The 12,024-nt window shown below is 62.7% G+C and overlaps 1 protein-coding gene across 3 annotated transcripts in view; it reads right to left on the bottom strand.

Annotated features, from left to right (window-relative positions):
- KCNQ1 (potassium voltage-gated channel subfamily Q member 1) overlaps positions 1–12,024 on the bottom strand; it is a 348,883-nt gene that overhangs the window by 64,871 nt on the left and 271,988 nt on the right. For all 3 annotated transcript variants that reach the window (XM_065881697.1, XM_065881696.1, XM_065881695.1), the window contains 3 exons: positions 7,713–7,807; positions 6,841–6,887; positions 5,933–5,994 (listed from right to left, as the gene is read on the bottom strand). In XM_065881697.1, the coding sequence (XP_065737769.1) occupies positions 5,933–5,994; positions 6,841–6,887; positions 7,713–7,807 (204 nt within the window). The remainder of the gene's footprint in view (positions 1–5,932; positions 5,995–6,840; positions 6,888–7,712; positions 7,808–12,024) is intronic.

Below are 12,024 nucleotides of genomic sequence, written 5' to 3' on the forward strand. Positions count from 1 at the left end.
AGACTTTAAGGGAAAAAAGAACATTACTTGAGAGACAGCGGGTGTTATGGAATTAGAAAACATTGACTCCAGCAGTGAATATATAAAAATTTGGATATTATATGTATCTGATCATAAGATCTAAAAATACATTAAGCGAAAATTGAAAACTAGAAAAATTCTCCACAATTGTTGGCACTTCGACACATTTCTCAGTAATGATAGATCAAGTAAGGTAAAAACATTCCAGTGAGGATATAGATCTCAACAAAACAATTAACAAGCTCGTTCTAATGAACACAAGTATAACACTGTACCCGGCAACTTCCGAATACACATGGTATTCAAACACAGAAGGTACGTTTACAAAACTTGATGACATGATGTACCTGTAAAACATATTTCAAAATGTTCCAAGAGACTGATACCCTACAGGACTTCCCTGGTGGCACAGTGGTTAAGAATCCACCCTGGTCTGGGAAGATCCCACATGCCACGGAGCAACGAAACCTGTGCACCACAACTACTGAGCCTGTGCTCTAGAGCCTGCGAGCCCCAACTACTGAACCCCATGTGCCACAACTACTGAAGCCCGCGTGCCTACAGCCCGTGCTCTGCAACAAGAGGAGCCACCGCAATGAGAAGCCCCTGCACCGCAACGAAGAGCAGCCCTCGCTCGCTGCAACTAGAGAAAGCCCGCGCAGCAACGAAGACCCAATGCAGCCAAAAGTAAATAAATAAACAAATTTATTTTTAAAAAATGATTGATACCCTACAGATCACTTTCTCTGACAACAGAGAAATAACAATTATAACAATGACAAAAATCCTATTCCAAAATAGCTCCTGGGATAAACAAGAGGTCATAATGGAGACTAGAAAAATCTTGGCGTGAATGAACATTAAAATTAAATGCTATATATCAAAACCTGCGGGGTGAAGTTTGAGTGGTATTTAGAGAAAAATAAAAGGATAGTCTTAAATGCACACCTTAGAAATCTAGAAAGTTTTAGAATTCATAATTATCCAACCTAAGAAGTTAAAGAAAGAGTAACACATTAAGCCCAAGTAAATAGAAGGAAGAAAATAAAGAGGAGTGAAAGAAACAAAACAAAACCGACAAACAAGAGGATCGACTAGGTCAAAAGTTTGTTGAAAACGTGAATAAAGTCATCAACTAGCTGGCAGGCTTGACCAATGGAAAAAAGTGAAAGCGCAAACAAACAATATTGGCAATAAAAAAGGGGCCTAACCACTGATGGTACAGATGCTAAAATGATAATAAATGCCAATAAATGTGAAAACTAGGAGGGAACGTACAAATTCTTAAAATATGCAACTTATCAAAACTGACACAAGAAGAGATAGAAAACCCCAACTGTCCCATAACCATCCGAGTCATTGACTCGATGAAAAACCTGCCCACAAAGAACGCACCAGGCCTAGGTGGCTTCCCCTCCAAGTTTCCCCAAACACTCAGGGGAAGAGAATCCTCACCCTATACCGAATATTCTAGAATATGGAAGAAGAGGGAACACGTCTCGACTCGTTCTGTGAGGCTCACATACATTGGATACCATAACCCAACGAGGACAGTGTAAGTACGTATCTCACCCACAGACGTGGACAGAAAAACTCTGAGGAAAATATTAGCTGGAGGGTTTCAGCAGTGTTTAAGGAAGCTTATACAACGTGAAGGACTGGTGTGTGGTGGGGAGAGGCCAGAGGCCACATAGATGTCTGGAAAAATAATCTAAGCCCAAGATGATAAAGGCCTGAACTCAGCGGGGACGACGTGCAGCTGGTGTGCAAGGGTGAGCAGCTTTGAGGGGCTCTCGGGGTGGTGGTAGGAGCAGGGGGTGTGGCTGGGATGACTAGGACTCGGGGTCCTTTTAGGCCTGGTGGCCGGAGGAGTCTGGGAGGGGGACAGAGCGGGAGGACGGGGGTCTGGGGCAGACGCCAGGTCCTGGGTGACCGGGGCCTACCTGGTCCAGGACAGGGGCTGGGGAGCCCGGCCTGGGGGGCATTCCTATCAGGCAGAAAGGTGTGCCTGGCCAGGGTTCTAGGCCGGGGGGCGGTGGAAGGAATGTTCGGGGGGTTGGGGGGGCCCTTCCCACCCACAGTCTCTGAACTGGGGCCTGGAAACCCAGGACTCCCTGTGTCCGGCTCTGAGCCATGAACATTTCCGGCAAAAACAGAGAAGAAAGAAATTCTCCCAGCCCACTGTGTTCCTCATATCAGCAAAAGCAGCGTGAGCTGAGCTTGCAAAATAAACAGGGCTCAATGTAAACACTGCAGCAGGTCCTGGGGACGGAGCTAAGAATACACGCTGGGGGAGGAAGGTGGGAGCAGACTTCTCCATCGGGTCCCCAGAGAGCCGCAGGGTCCCTGCCCCGGAGCAGCCCTGACAGGGAGGGGCCGGGGCGCTGGGGGCCGCGTTCTCAGGACCCGTCCCAGGGCCTGGCGTGTCGGAATCTGACCGCTGCCGCCCGTGGACCTTGCTGCTTGCCCTCACCTTGGCCCTCAGTGCTCCTGCGTGGCCTCTTCTCAACCAGACCCCTTCTGTTTGGGCAATACTCTCCTGCTTTCTTCCGTCTCTCTCCACCTCCTCCCCTTCTGTCTGTGGCTTCTGCCGGGACCAGCTCTTTACCTAACCAGCTAACTAGGCAACCGCTCAACCTCTCCGGGCCTCAGTTTTCCCACTGGTAAAAGAGACTTCATTTGGGCAAACGAGTCCTTGCCAGAGTAGAGAACGCAATGTGACAAAGCAGTTCAAGCCCTCTCCTCGCACAACTAAGGGGGCCAGTGGGTGGCAGGCCGTGGCGGGGGAATGCTGTGTCTGCTCCCCATGCCCCCGGAGCGAGGCAGGCCCGCACAGCCAGCCCGGGCCAGGGCCAGGGGGCATCCTGAGGGCGGGTGGGGGCCTCTGAGCAGGAGTGCGAGCTGCAACGAGGCTGCAGGACCCCGGAGAGAAGGAAGTGGGGGGGGGGCGCTCCAGCCCATGTGGCCCCTGGACTGGACATGGGAAGGGGACTCCTTGCCGGGAAACAGAGGCCCCCCTGCACAAGCTGAGCTGGCCTCCCCCACCCCAGGTGACTCCCTGCAAGTGGACAGCCCGGCCACTGACCCTCAGAATGACCTGCTCCCAAGACGGGGATGGGGGCAGCCGCTGTGCCCCCCGAAGTCCCCTCCCCCTCCTCCCCAAGCCCCTCGTCCTGTGGCTGAGTGAGCCGCCGGGCCGGGACCGCCGTCACCGAGGAGGGCCTGAGCTGAGATGAGGAAGCAGTTGGGGGCCAGGCTCCCTTCCGGCCTGAGGCCAGCCCGGTGGGGTTGGGGGAGGTCCGGGGCTCCGGCTGGGGCTGGCGGGCCGGCTGGCACTGCCACCACTGCAGGCCTGCTGGGCTTCCCAGGGCTGGACGGCTGCTGGATTTCCTGCCCCCAACTTCCCTCAGTCAGCAGGATTGCGAGGGGGGTTGTTTATGGTCCCGATGGCTGCGGTGATAACGTGGGGCCTGGGACACGCCACTGTGCCCTCTGGGCCCGGCGGGGCCCTTTCCCAGGGTCTGTCCCCGAGGGGGGCATCGGCTAGCGGGGGCGGGGCTGGGCAGGCTGAGCTGGACGCCGGCCCACGGCAGCCTCTGCCCGGGTCCAGCACGTGTCCACGGGGCAGAGATTCAGCGTGGAGCACGGCCTGTTCCCTGCCTTGAGACCTGGGGGCATGACTGGGCCTCTTGGGCGGAACCAGCTCCTGGGAGGCAGGATGGGGACAAAGGCGACACAGAGCCCATCTCCCTGAGTGTGTGCGGAACATCCGGAATCCTTGCTGCGCAGAAACGGCCCCTGTCCCGGGCGCAGAGCCTGACGGTGGAGGCCACCAGGGGCCTTGCTCCCAACCTTGCCCCCAGGGATCAGGGACTCCAGAAAACCCTTCCCTTTGTTGTTCAGATCTGAAGAAATGTGGGCCCATAATTCTGTACCCCCAAGGCCAACGTGGGCCGCACCTCAGCCCACCACACCGACCCTGGCTGGACAAGGGCTGAGCCCTGGCTCTCAGACCCCCACCGGCTGCCAGATGGCTCCAGGGGACCCTGTCTCCTACCCGTCATCACCCCCAGAGGACGCCAGGCTCTGGTTTAGGTTTCAAGGGGTGGCCTGTCCGGAGGAACAGTGGGCAGAGCCGTAAGAGAGGCCCAGGACAGTCGGACAGGGGACAGAACCAGACCAGGGCGGGGACTTGAGGAGGGGTGAGCGCATTTGGATGACAGGGCAGCGGGGCGCTCCCAGGGCTGCTGGGTGGGGGCCGGCTCACGCGCCCCTGGGCCACCACGACCCCTGCCAGCGGCGGGGGCCAGTCAGTGAAGGCTGCCTTGGCCAGAGCTGTTCCAGAGCTGGGCAAGGAGGCGGGGGTGGGGGTGGGGGGCCCTGGGTCCTTTCCCCGGCTCTACCTCTGCATCCGTTGATGTCTGGAAGCCCCGCCCCACCGGTCCCCCCAGCCGGGTGCCTGGTCTGCTGTACTGGGCGTGGCTACTTGCTGCTTCTCCTGGAATGTGTCAGCCCCGAGGAGTCCCTGGTCCCACACGAGAAGAAGAGTGAAAGCCAAGGACGGGTCACCAGAGAGGCGGAGTCCGGGCCCCAGAGCCTCTGATGCCGCTCAGCCTGGGGAGCTGACCGTTCCTAGTTTCAGTACCCATCCCGCCAGACAGGGCATCTGCCACTGGACCACCTGCCTGGGCAAAGGAGAGCCACCAGGCCCGCCGAGGCCTGTGCTGACTGAGACGGGCCAGCCCTCCGGCGGGGTCAGGGTGTTGGCGTCACACAGCCCTAGAGGGCCAGGCCCGAAGGGAGAGCCCCCGTGGGCACCCGGACAGCGGCCCTCCCCCACGTACAGGATCGTGGCCCCATACCCGCCCAGGCCAGGGAAGACTGCTGGTGGGCAGAGGGTCGTCCTGCAGGCCCAGGCCAGGGTGGGTGGGGCAGGAACCCGGAGCTGTGCCCCTGCCCGCCTGCCCAGCTGCAGCAGAGATGGACACGGGCCAGAGCCAGGCGTTGCCCGGGAAACCGAGAGTCGGACGCATCCCTGCTCAACCGAAATTCCTCTATTTTTAGCCCCCCGGCTGCTTTCAGATAAAGTCCATGTAGATGAACGAGCTGTTCGGCAAGATAACAGCCTGCTCCAAACCACGGAGACTTCAAAGGGCAGCAGGCCGCCCCCTCCCATTCCACAGATCCTCCGAGGCTCCCAGGATGCCCTGGGAAGGGGTTCCGGAGCTGAGAGGCGGGGCCGCGGGCACAGAGCCCGGCGGGGACTGGGGTGTCCCGGCCACTGAGGCTGCCGGTGCCCTGGAGCGGAGGGAGCACGGCGTCCACATCCCACCAGACAGCCAGCAGGGCCTCGGCCGTCACTCCCCACCTCCCTTGCCGTCAGGACCCTGCGGAGGAGGGTCCTGGAGCCCACACCCCCTCCTCCGCACTTGATGCACCCTCGTGTCCCTGTCGGCACCTCTGAGTCCCTGAGTGCAAGCGGGCTGGGGGCTGAGGGAGCCGCAGGCAGTGTGGACAGCACTGCCCACCTCGGCGTGCACCGGGCGGTCCTCAGCTATGCCAGGGAGGGACTGCGGGCACTCGGTGCCACTTGCCAATAATGATGCCACTTGTCAGAGGTCTAAGACCAGCCTGGCCTTCAGCGTCCTCCTCCCGCGGGGACCGACGCCCAGTGCACATGAGAGAGGAGCTGAAGCCCTACGTCAGGGAGCCCACACCGAGCACAGGTGGGAGGGAGGGAGGGAGACCCCAGACACCTAGGGCACCATCCAAGCCCTGCACGCTCAGGACAGAGCTGGAGAGTGAAACGCCGCTGTGGACGGCACCGTCTGGGCCCCAAGGCCGCTGCCCGCCGCCCGCCAGCAGCGACGCTGCGTGGCCCGCGAGAGCTGGCGTGGGCTCGGGCGCCTACCTTGTCCTCCACGCGGTTCAGGCGGGCACCGATCGTGTTGCTGCCTCGGTCCTTGCTCTTCTCTGTGGGGTTAAAGCACCCAAGTCAGGGACGCCTGGGCTGGCAGATGGGGAGGGGTGGGCAGGTGACCCCGACTGGACTCGGGGAGAAGGGCGATGGGGGTGAGGGAGTGAGGGTCAAAGGCCTGAACCTATGGGAATGTCTCTTAGAAGCTCTTCTGTGGTGAGAACTTCAGGGGCGGCAGTGGGTGGGCCGGGCGCGGGCTCTTTCCGGTTCTGTGACCTCCGAGAGCCTCAGAGGACGGGCACCCACCCTGCCCGGGGGCTGCCTGAGTTGGTGCCCGCTGTACAACGGTGACATCCCGCCCCAAGGGGGCACTTGCTTTGGCCGAGGAGGCCTGTCGCCCCTGCAGCCCCTGCCGCCCTGTCCCCGAGTGAGTTGCACCTCCCACTTGAACTTGGGCTAGGGCAACCCCGAGGAACTGGCCTGGCCCTGCCCTCCCTGGTGTGACCCCCTAGCCCCCCTCCGGAGGACATGAGGCCGAGCCTCAGAGCTGGAGGGCGGCACCCACCTTGCTCCCCAACGTTCTAGCTGGCTGCTCACCCCCCCAACCCCACTCCCAGGCCCCCACCTTCCCAGGGTCCTGGTCACGTTTCCACACTCACATCCGTAGCCTAGAAAAGCCTGCCATTTGTGAGGACGCATGCAGGTTCTTGCACTAGCTGAAAATCCCTTGTAAATCATGTCTGAAGCCAATTTGCCTAGGGTGGGTCTACCTGCCCCCCTCTCCGGATTTCCTTGCCAGACGTGCACTTTCTGATGGTGGAAGAGGCAGGCGTGGGTGGAGGGATGGTAGGAGGGTGCGGCCTGGGCTGCCACGCCCAGGGTGTCTCGATGCAGAAACCCACCTGAGATGGAGATGAAGAGGGAGGGCTTCCCGATGGACTGGTCCAGCCTGTGGGGGAGGGAGGGAGACGGAGACCAGCTCACGCTTGGCCGGGGCACCGCACGGACATCTGGCCCGTTGGTGGGTGGATGGGCTGATATGCCCAGCAAGACAAGCTGCCCGCCCCTTCTGGGGGCCGCCCCTCACTGCCACCCAAAAAGCAGCCAGGTGCCTCCCAGGTCCCAGAGGCCCATGCTCCCAAGGGGGCTTTGCGGGGCGGCGCTCAGAGGTGAAGGGCAGTGGTTGGGCTGCTCCTTTGTCACCCTCCCTGAGCACAGCAGGGTGCCGGGATAGCCCAGTGTCCTGAATGTTCCCAGAGAGGCAGGCCTGCAAGTGGGCCCTGCCGGGGCAAGGCCAGGTCGCTGGGCTGGGTGGGCTTCACGTCCCTGTGGTAGGTCAGCGACAGGGGCGGGGGCAGCCTGAGCCCCTGGCCTGGCCTGTGTTCAGGACAGGCGCGTCTCCCAGCCACACCCTGCGTCGCACAGAGCTCGGTTCCCAGGCCAGCCCGCCGTGGAGATGCAGCTGGTCTGAGCCCACGCAGGCCCCCAAGGACCACGCTGCTTCCATGAGGATGAGCTCTGCGGGCCCCAAGTCAGAAGCCAGAGGACGTCGGCTACCAGGGGTTGAGGTGCTCAGCTCCCGACTGGTAGGGTCTCTCCTGGAGGGGGTGTCTCTTGGGGCTGGACCTGGCCCCTGCTCACAGGGCGTGTGCTGGGCTGTGAAGTGTCCAGCGTCTCTGAGGCGTGGCCATGTGTGGAGTGAGCCCCTGCCCCTCCCCCGCCCGCTCAGATCCCCCCGTCCCCCGGGCCCCACCCCCCGGGCCCCCGTGCCCACCTCCTCTGCAGCTCCTTGATGCGCACCATGAGGTTGAGGTGGCCCTGGGAGTACTGCTCGATGACATCCCGCACGTCGTAGGGCTTCCGCGCTTGCTGCGGTGGGAGAGAGAGAGTCACGCTGCGGGCTCAGCGTTAGCGCAGTGACCGCGACCGCCTTCCGTGGTCTTCCAGGATTTAAGGAGCTGCCCGTGTGGCACCACGGGGCGGGCCTGGATCAGCGCACATGCAGCGGCCGGGCTCAACCTCCCCGGGAGCTGGGTGACCCTGGGCCAGTACCTCGGCCTCTCTGGGCCTCAGCTTCCTGCCCGCTCACCCGCAGAGACCTGCCCACTCTCCCTTTCCAGGCCACCGGTCCCTGTTTTCAAGCTGCCTTGGAAGAGCTGGCCCAGCCGAGGGCCTGGGGGCCGGGGGCCAGCATGGCTGCCAGTCACGGTGTGGAGGGCACAGCTCTGTGCGGCCACCGCCTGCCTGGGCCCCAAGCTCACCCTCCGCACACTTGTCGGCCGGCGCACCCACTGCTCTTGGGGTGGGGAGGTGGCCCACCCCACCCCCTTCCCAGGCAGTTCCCTGAGCTGAGCAGGGGTGGCCCCGGGGGACAGGCCTCCTGCTGGGGCTCCCAGGCTGCCTGGGAAGGGAGGTTGGTCCCCCGGCAGGCCTGCGGCCATGGAGGCAGGGAAGGTAACCCCAGAGCTCCAGGCTCGGCGCCCGCCCTGAGCCCATAAATGCATCCGGGGCTCAGGTGAGACCACAACAGACAGAACGGGGCTTCTCACGACGTCAGCAAAACCTCCAGCCGCACTTATGGCCTCGATCCCAGGAGCTTACGGTCTGAGGGTCTCGCCCAGGTAGCATCGGGCTGGCCGTGTCGGGGTCTGATGGCCCAGGAGGCCCTTCGCCCACACAAGCGAGCCAGAGCCGCGTGGGGATATAGGCTACTTCTATTGGGAGAACCGCGGGGAGACAGGGTTGGGGGCCCCAGCTGGTCTCATTAACCCTGAAGGGCCCACACTAGTGATGGGCTGGGGGGTTCCTGCCTCTTGCTGGGGAGTGTAAGGGGCCTGAGAGACGCGCCAGACAGCTGGCAGGGCAGGGCAGGGCGGGGCCGGCGGGTCAGAGGGTGAGAAGTAATAAGGCACAGATGCCCGTTGAGGGTCAGGGCCAGGCCTCAACCCTGGGAGCCCCAGGGCACCTGCCCTCCCTGCCCACCTGAGGCCTCCTTCTCCTTGGGGTGCCACCCCAGAGACTGGGGCTACCCCAGGCTAAGGGTAGGGCCACCTCTGCCTTCCAGAAAGATGGGGTTCCCCTGAGGGCAGGGTCCTGCCTCGATCTCTGGGCACCCTTCGGACACGTCCAGGGGCCCTGCCATCGACGCTGGCGGCTTAACTATGTTCTCGCAGCTCCCCACATCGTCCTGGACCCCAGGAATCCCGGGGCAGCGCAGAATCCTCCTCCCTGTCAGGGACTCTGGGCACAAGAGTTCCAGGGGGTCCCTGCTCCCACAAGATCCGCCAGGCCGGGCCCTCACAGGTAACACCCAGCCCCGCTTTGGGCCCCGGGACCACCCTGTGTCCCTTTGTGGCCTACATGCCGAGGCCCGTGGTGGGGTCTCAGGGTCAGGAGGGGGGCGGGACTCTGGCAGGCTCTCTGACCTGCCACACACTCAGCTTCATGACAAGTGTAACAGTGGCCCTTAGCTACAGGCTAGTGGTAGTACCCCAGGGCTCAGTTTGTCCTTCTGTGAGTTGGGGATGCTGAGCCCTCTGGCTGACAGGGAGGGAGTGGGGATGAAGTAAGATGGTAGGTGAGAAAGGCCAGCGGGTCCCGAACTGGCTCTTGCCGGGAGAGCCCGAGGTGGCTGTGACAGTGTCTGCGGCCGAGCCCAGGGTCTGCGTTGCTGTTCAACGCACACGCCACTGAGTCGTGACCTTGGCCTCCTGTGAGCTATACTGGGCACCTCCAGGCCTGCTGGAGCCGTCTGGGATGGGATCAGAAGAGGGGCAGGCTGGGTTCAGAGGTCAAAGTGGGGCAGGCCTGGTCTGGAATGGAGCGGATCCTTGCCCTGGTCCCCCAGACACCCCGGGAGGTCACGGCCCACAGCGTGCAGGGGAATCTGGGCACCTGAGCGTGTTAAGAGCCTCTGTGTGAATACGTGTTAAGAGCACAAGTGAATACGGATGTCCCTGTGGGAAGGCATAAGAGTACAGGTGACAGGTGTGTGTGCCCGGGCATGCGTGTGCATGTCTGCAGAAGCGGGCGTGGGGGTGGGGTGGGGCTCGTGAGCAGGCCCCCCACCCCCAGCCTCGCCTCGTCTAGGGTGTGGACCACGACAGGGTAACCGACGCCCAACTGACACCCAGGACCCGTGGCGCGGTGGGGTCCCAGGCCCCCTGAGACTCATCTCAGAGCTGAGGAGTTCACCTCCCGCCCCCCAACCAGGGTCTGCTCAGAGCTCCTGGAGGCCTCTGCCGAGTGGTGGCCTGGGGCCCAGCTGGAGACACCATCTCAGCTTTCTCTCTGGAGCTCATTTCCTTGGCAGCAGCAGGAGCCCGAGATGAGCCGAGATAATGCCGGGCTGTCCAGACTGACCGCCGGTGGACATGCGAGTTCAAGGCAAACGTGAAGGGCTAAGAGGCTCTGGCTCCTCCGGCCAGACGCAGGGGCGGCCAGCCGGGGACTTATCGGCAGGAGAGGCGGGCAGGGGGGCCACCCGCCATTTCTGCAGCCCCTGAGGCCAGATGGGGGTGGGCGCACAGCAGACAGACAGACGGGCTGCTGCGGGGGAAGGGACGGCATCCCTGACGGCTGGGCCTGGGTGGGGGGCCGCCCCTGGAGCCCCACAGAGCCCCTCACTGCCAGGGACTCGTCCACCGCTTCTACGTCCGGGGACCCTCCTTCCTGGAGGCCTCCTACTGCCCCAGCTTCTGGCCTTGCCCAAACCAGGAAGCCCCCGGGAGCGCCTCCGCTCAAAGGGCCCCGCCCAAATTATTGAAGGCCCCCCAGGGGTCCTGCGCCGAGGGGAGGGGCAGGGAGCAGGGGAGGTGAGGCTGCCCAGCCTCCTTCCGGAAGCCTCCAGGCCATTCGCAGGACCCTGGCCTGTGTCCTGAGGCAGAAAAGGAGACCCTCGGCCTGGAAGGGAGGTCAGCAACCAGTTGTCTTGCCTGCATGTCTGTGACGGGCGCTCACCAGCGTCCACAGCGGCTCCAGCCACCGTGGCGCCCATCTGCCCAGGGCGGGCTGTGGTTCTGAGCTGGAAGCTGCTCACATCACCCCCAGAGCTGGGCCTGCCACGAGCCCCAAGGTTCCGCCTGCCCTGCTGGGTGCCCCAGACCCTGGAAGCAGCCCCCAGGGAGCCTGGTGTCCACCCTGGCACGGCCCTGCGTGGCCCAACAGTGCCCCAGGGAGCAGGTCATGGCCTCTGCCCTGCCGGGGCCTGCTCTGGAACGCTGGTGGCCCAGCTGCTCAGGCTGGGGACTGTCCCCATCCTGGAAGAGTCCCCGCTGACCCCTCTGATCCCCAGGTTGACATCTGTGGTTTCAGACGTCACCACCAACGGCCCTCGATCGAGGGCGACACATCGTGGCCCTTCTGCGGGCCTCTTCTGCTCTTGGGAGCAGTCCTGCCCAGACCTGACCCCCGAGGGGGTTCCTGCCATTCCTCCTCCTCCCTCCCCAGGAGGCCAGCCTGCCCTCACCCAGCGCCCCCTGAGCTCCCTGCTCCACCAAGCTACCCCTCTGCTGGTACCGCCAGGGCAGCGGGCCCTCGGGGAAGGAACAGCCACAGACGCCCTCTGTCCGGGACCGTCGGATCTCGCCCAGAACACTGCTGGGCAGACCTCCTGGCGCCGGCCGACAATAGCACTCACCACGACTCTTTTGTTTCAACAATGAGGAGTCCCAGGCCCTGGCGGGAGCCTTAGCACAACTTGGCCCAGTTTGGTGGGGAACAGCCCCCCTCCAGGGCTGCAGGCAGACAGACGGGCAGGCAGCAGGATAACACTGGGGACTCTGTGTGCAAACCACCCAGCCAAGGGGGCCACGGGTGCTGCCGGGTAGCCGGAGGAACGGGGCGGCCGGGGCAGGGCCTCACCAGGGCTGTCCTTGGGGCCGGGATCAGTGGCGGTCGTGTCGTGGCAGAGCCTGTGTGAGGGCTGGGCACCCGTGGACGCCGTCCTGGGCCAGCCCCTTGGGCTCGTGCTCCCACTACCAGCGGGGGAAGGGTTCTTCCCCAGGGCTGCCAGGGGGTGGGGTCTTTCCAGAACCACGCACCGAGTCTGGCTCTGTGGCCTGGGTGGGTGAGGGCTCTGCTGAGGG

Source organism: Phocoena phocoena, chromosome 8 (assembly GCF_963924675.1).
Source record: "Phocoena phocoena chromosome 8, mPhoPho1.1, whole genome shotgun sequence".
In the NCBI taxonomy this organism is placed as follows: Eukaryota; Metazoa; Chordata; class Mammalia; order Artiodactyla; family Phocoenidae; genus Phocoena; species Phocoena phocoena.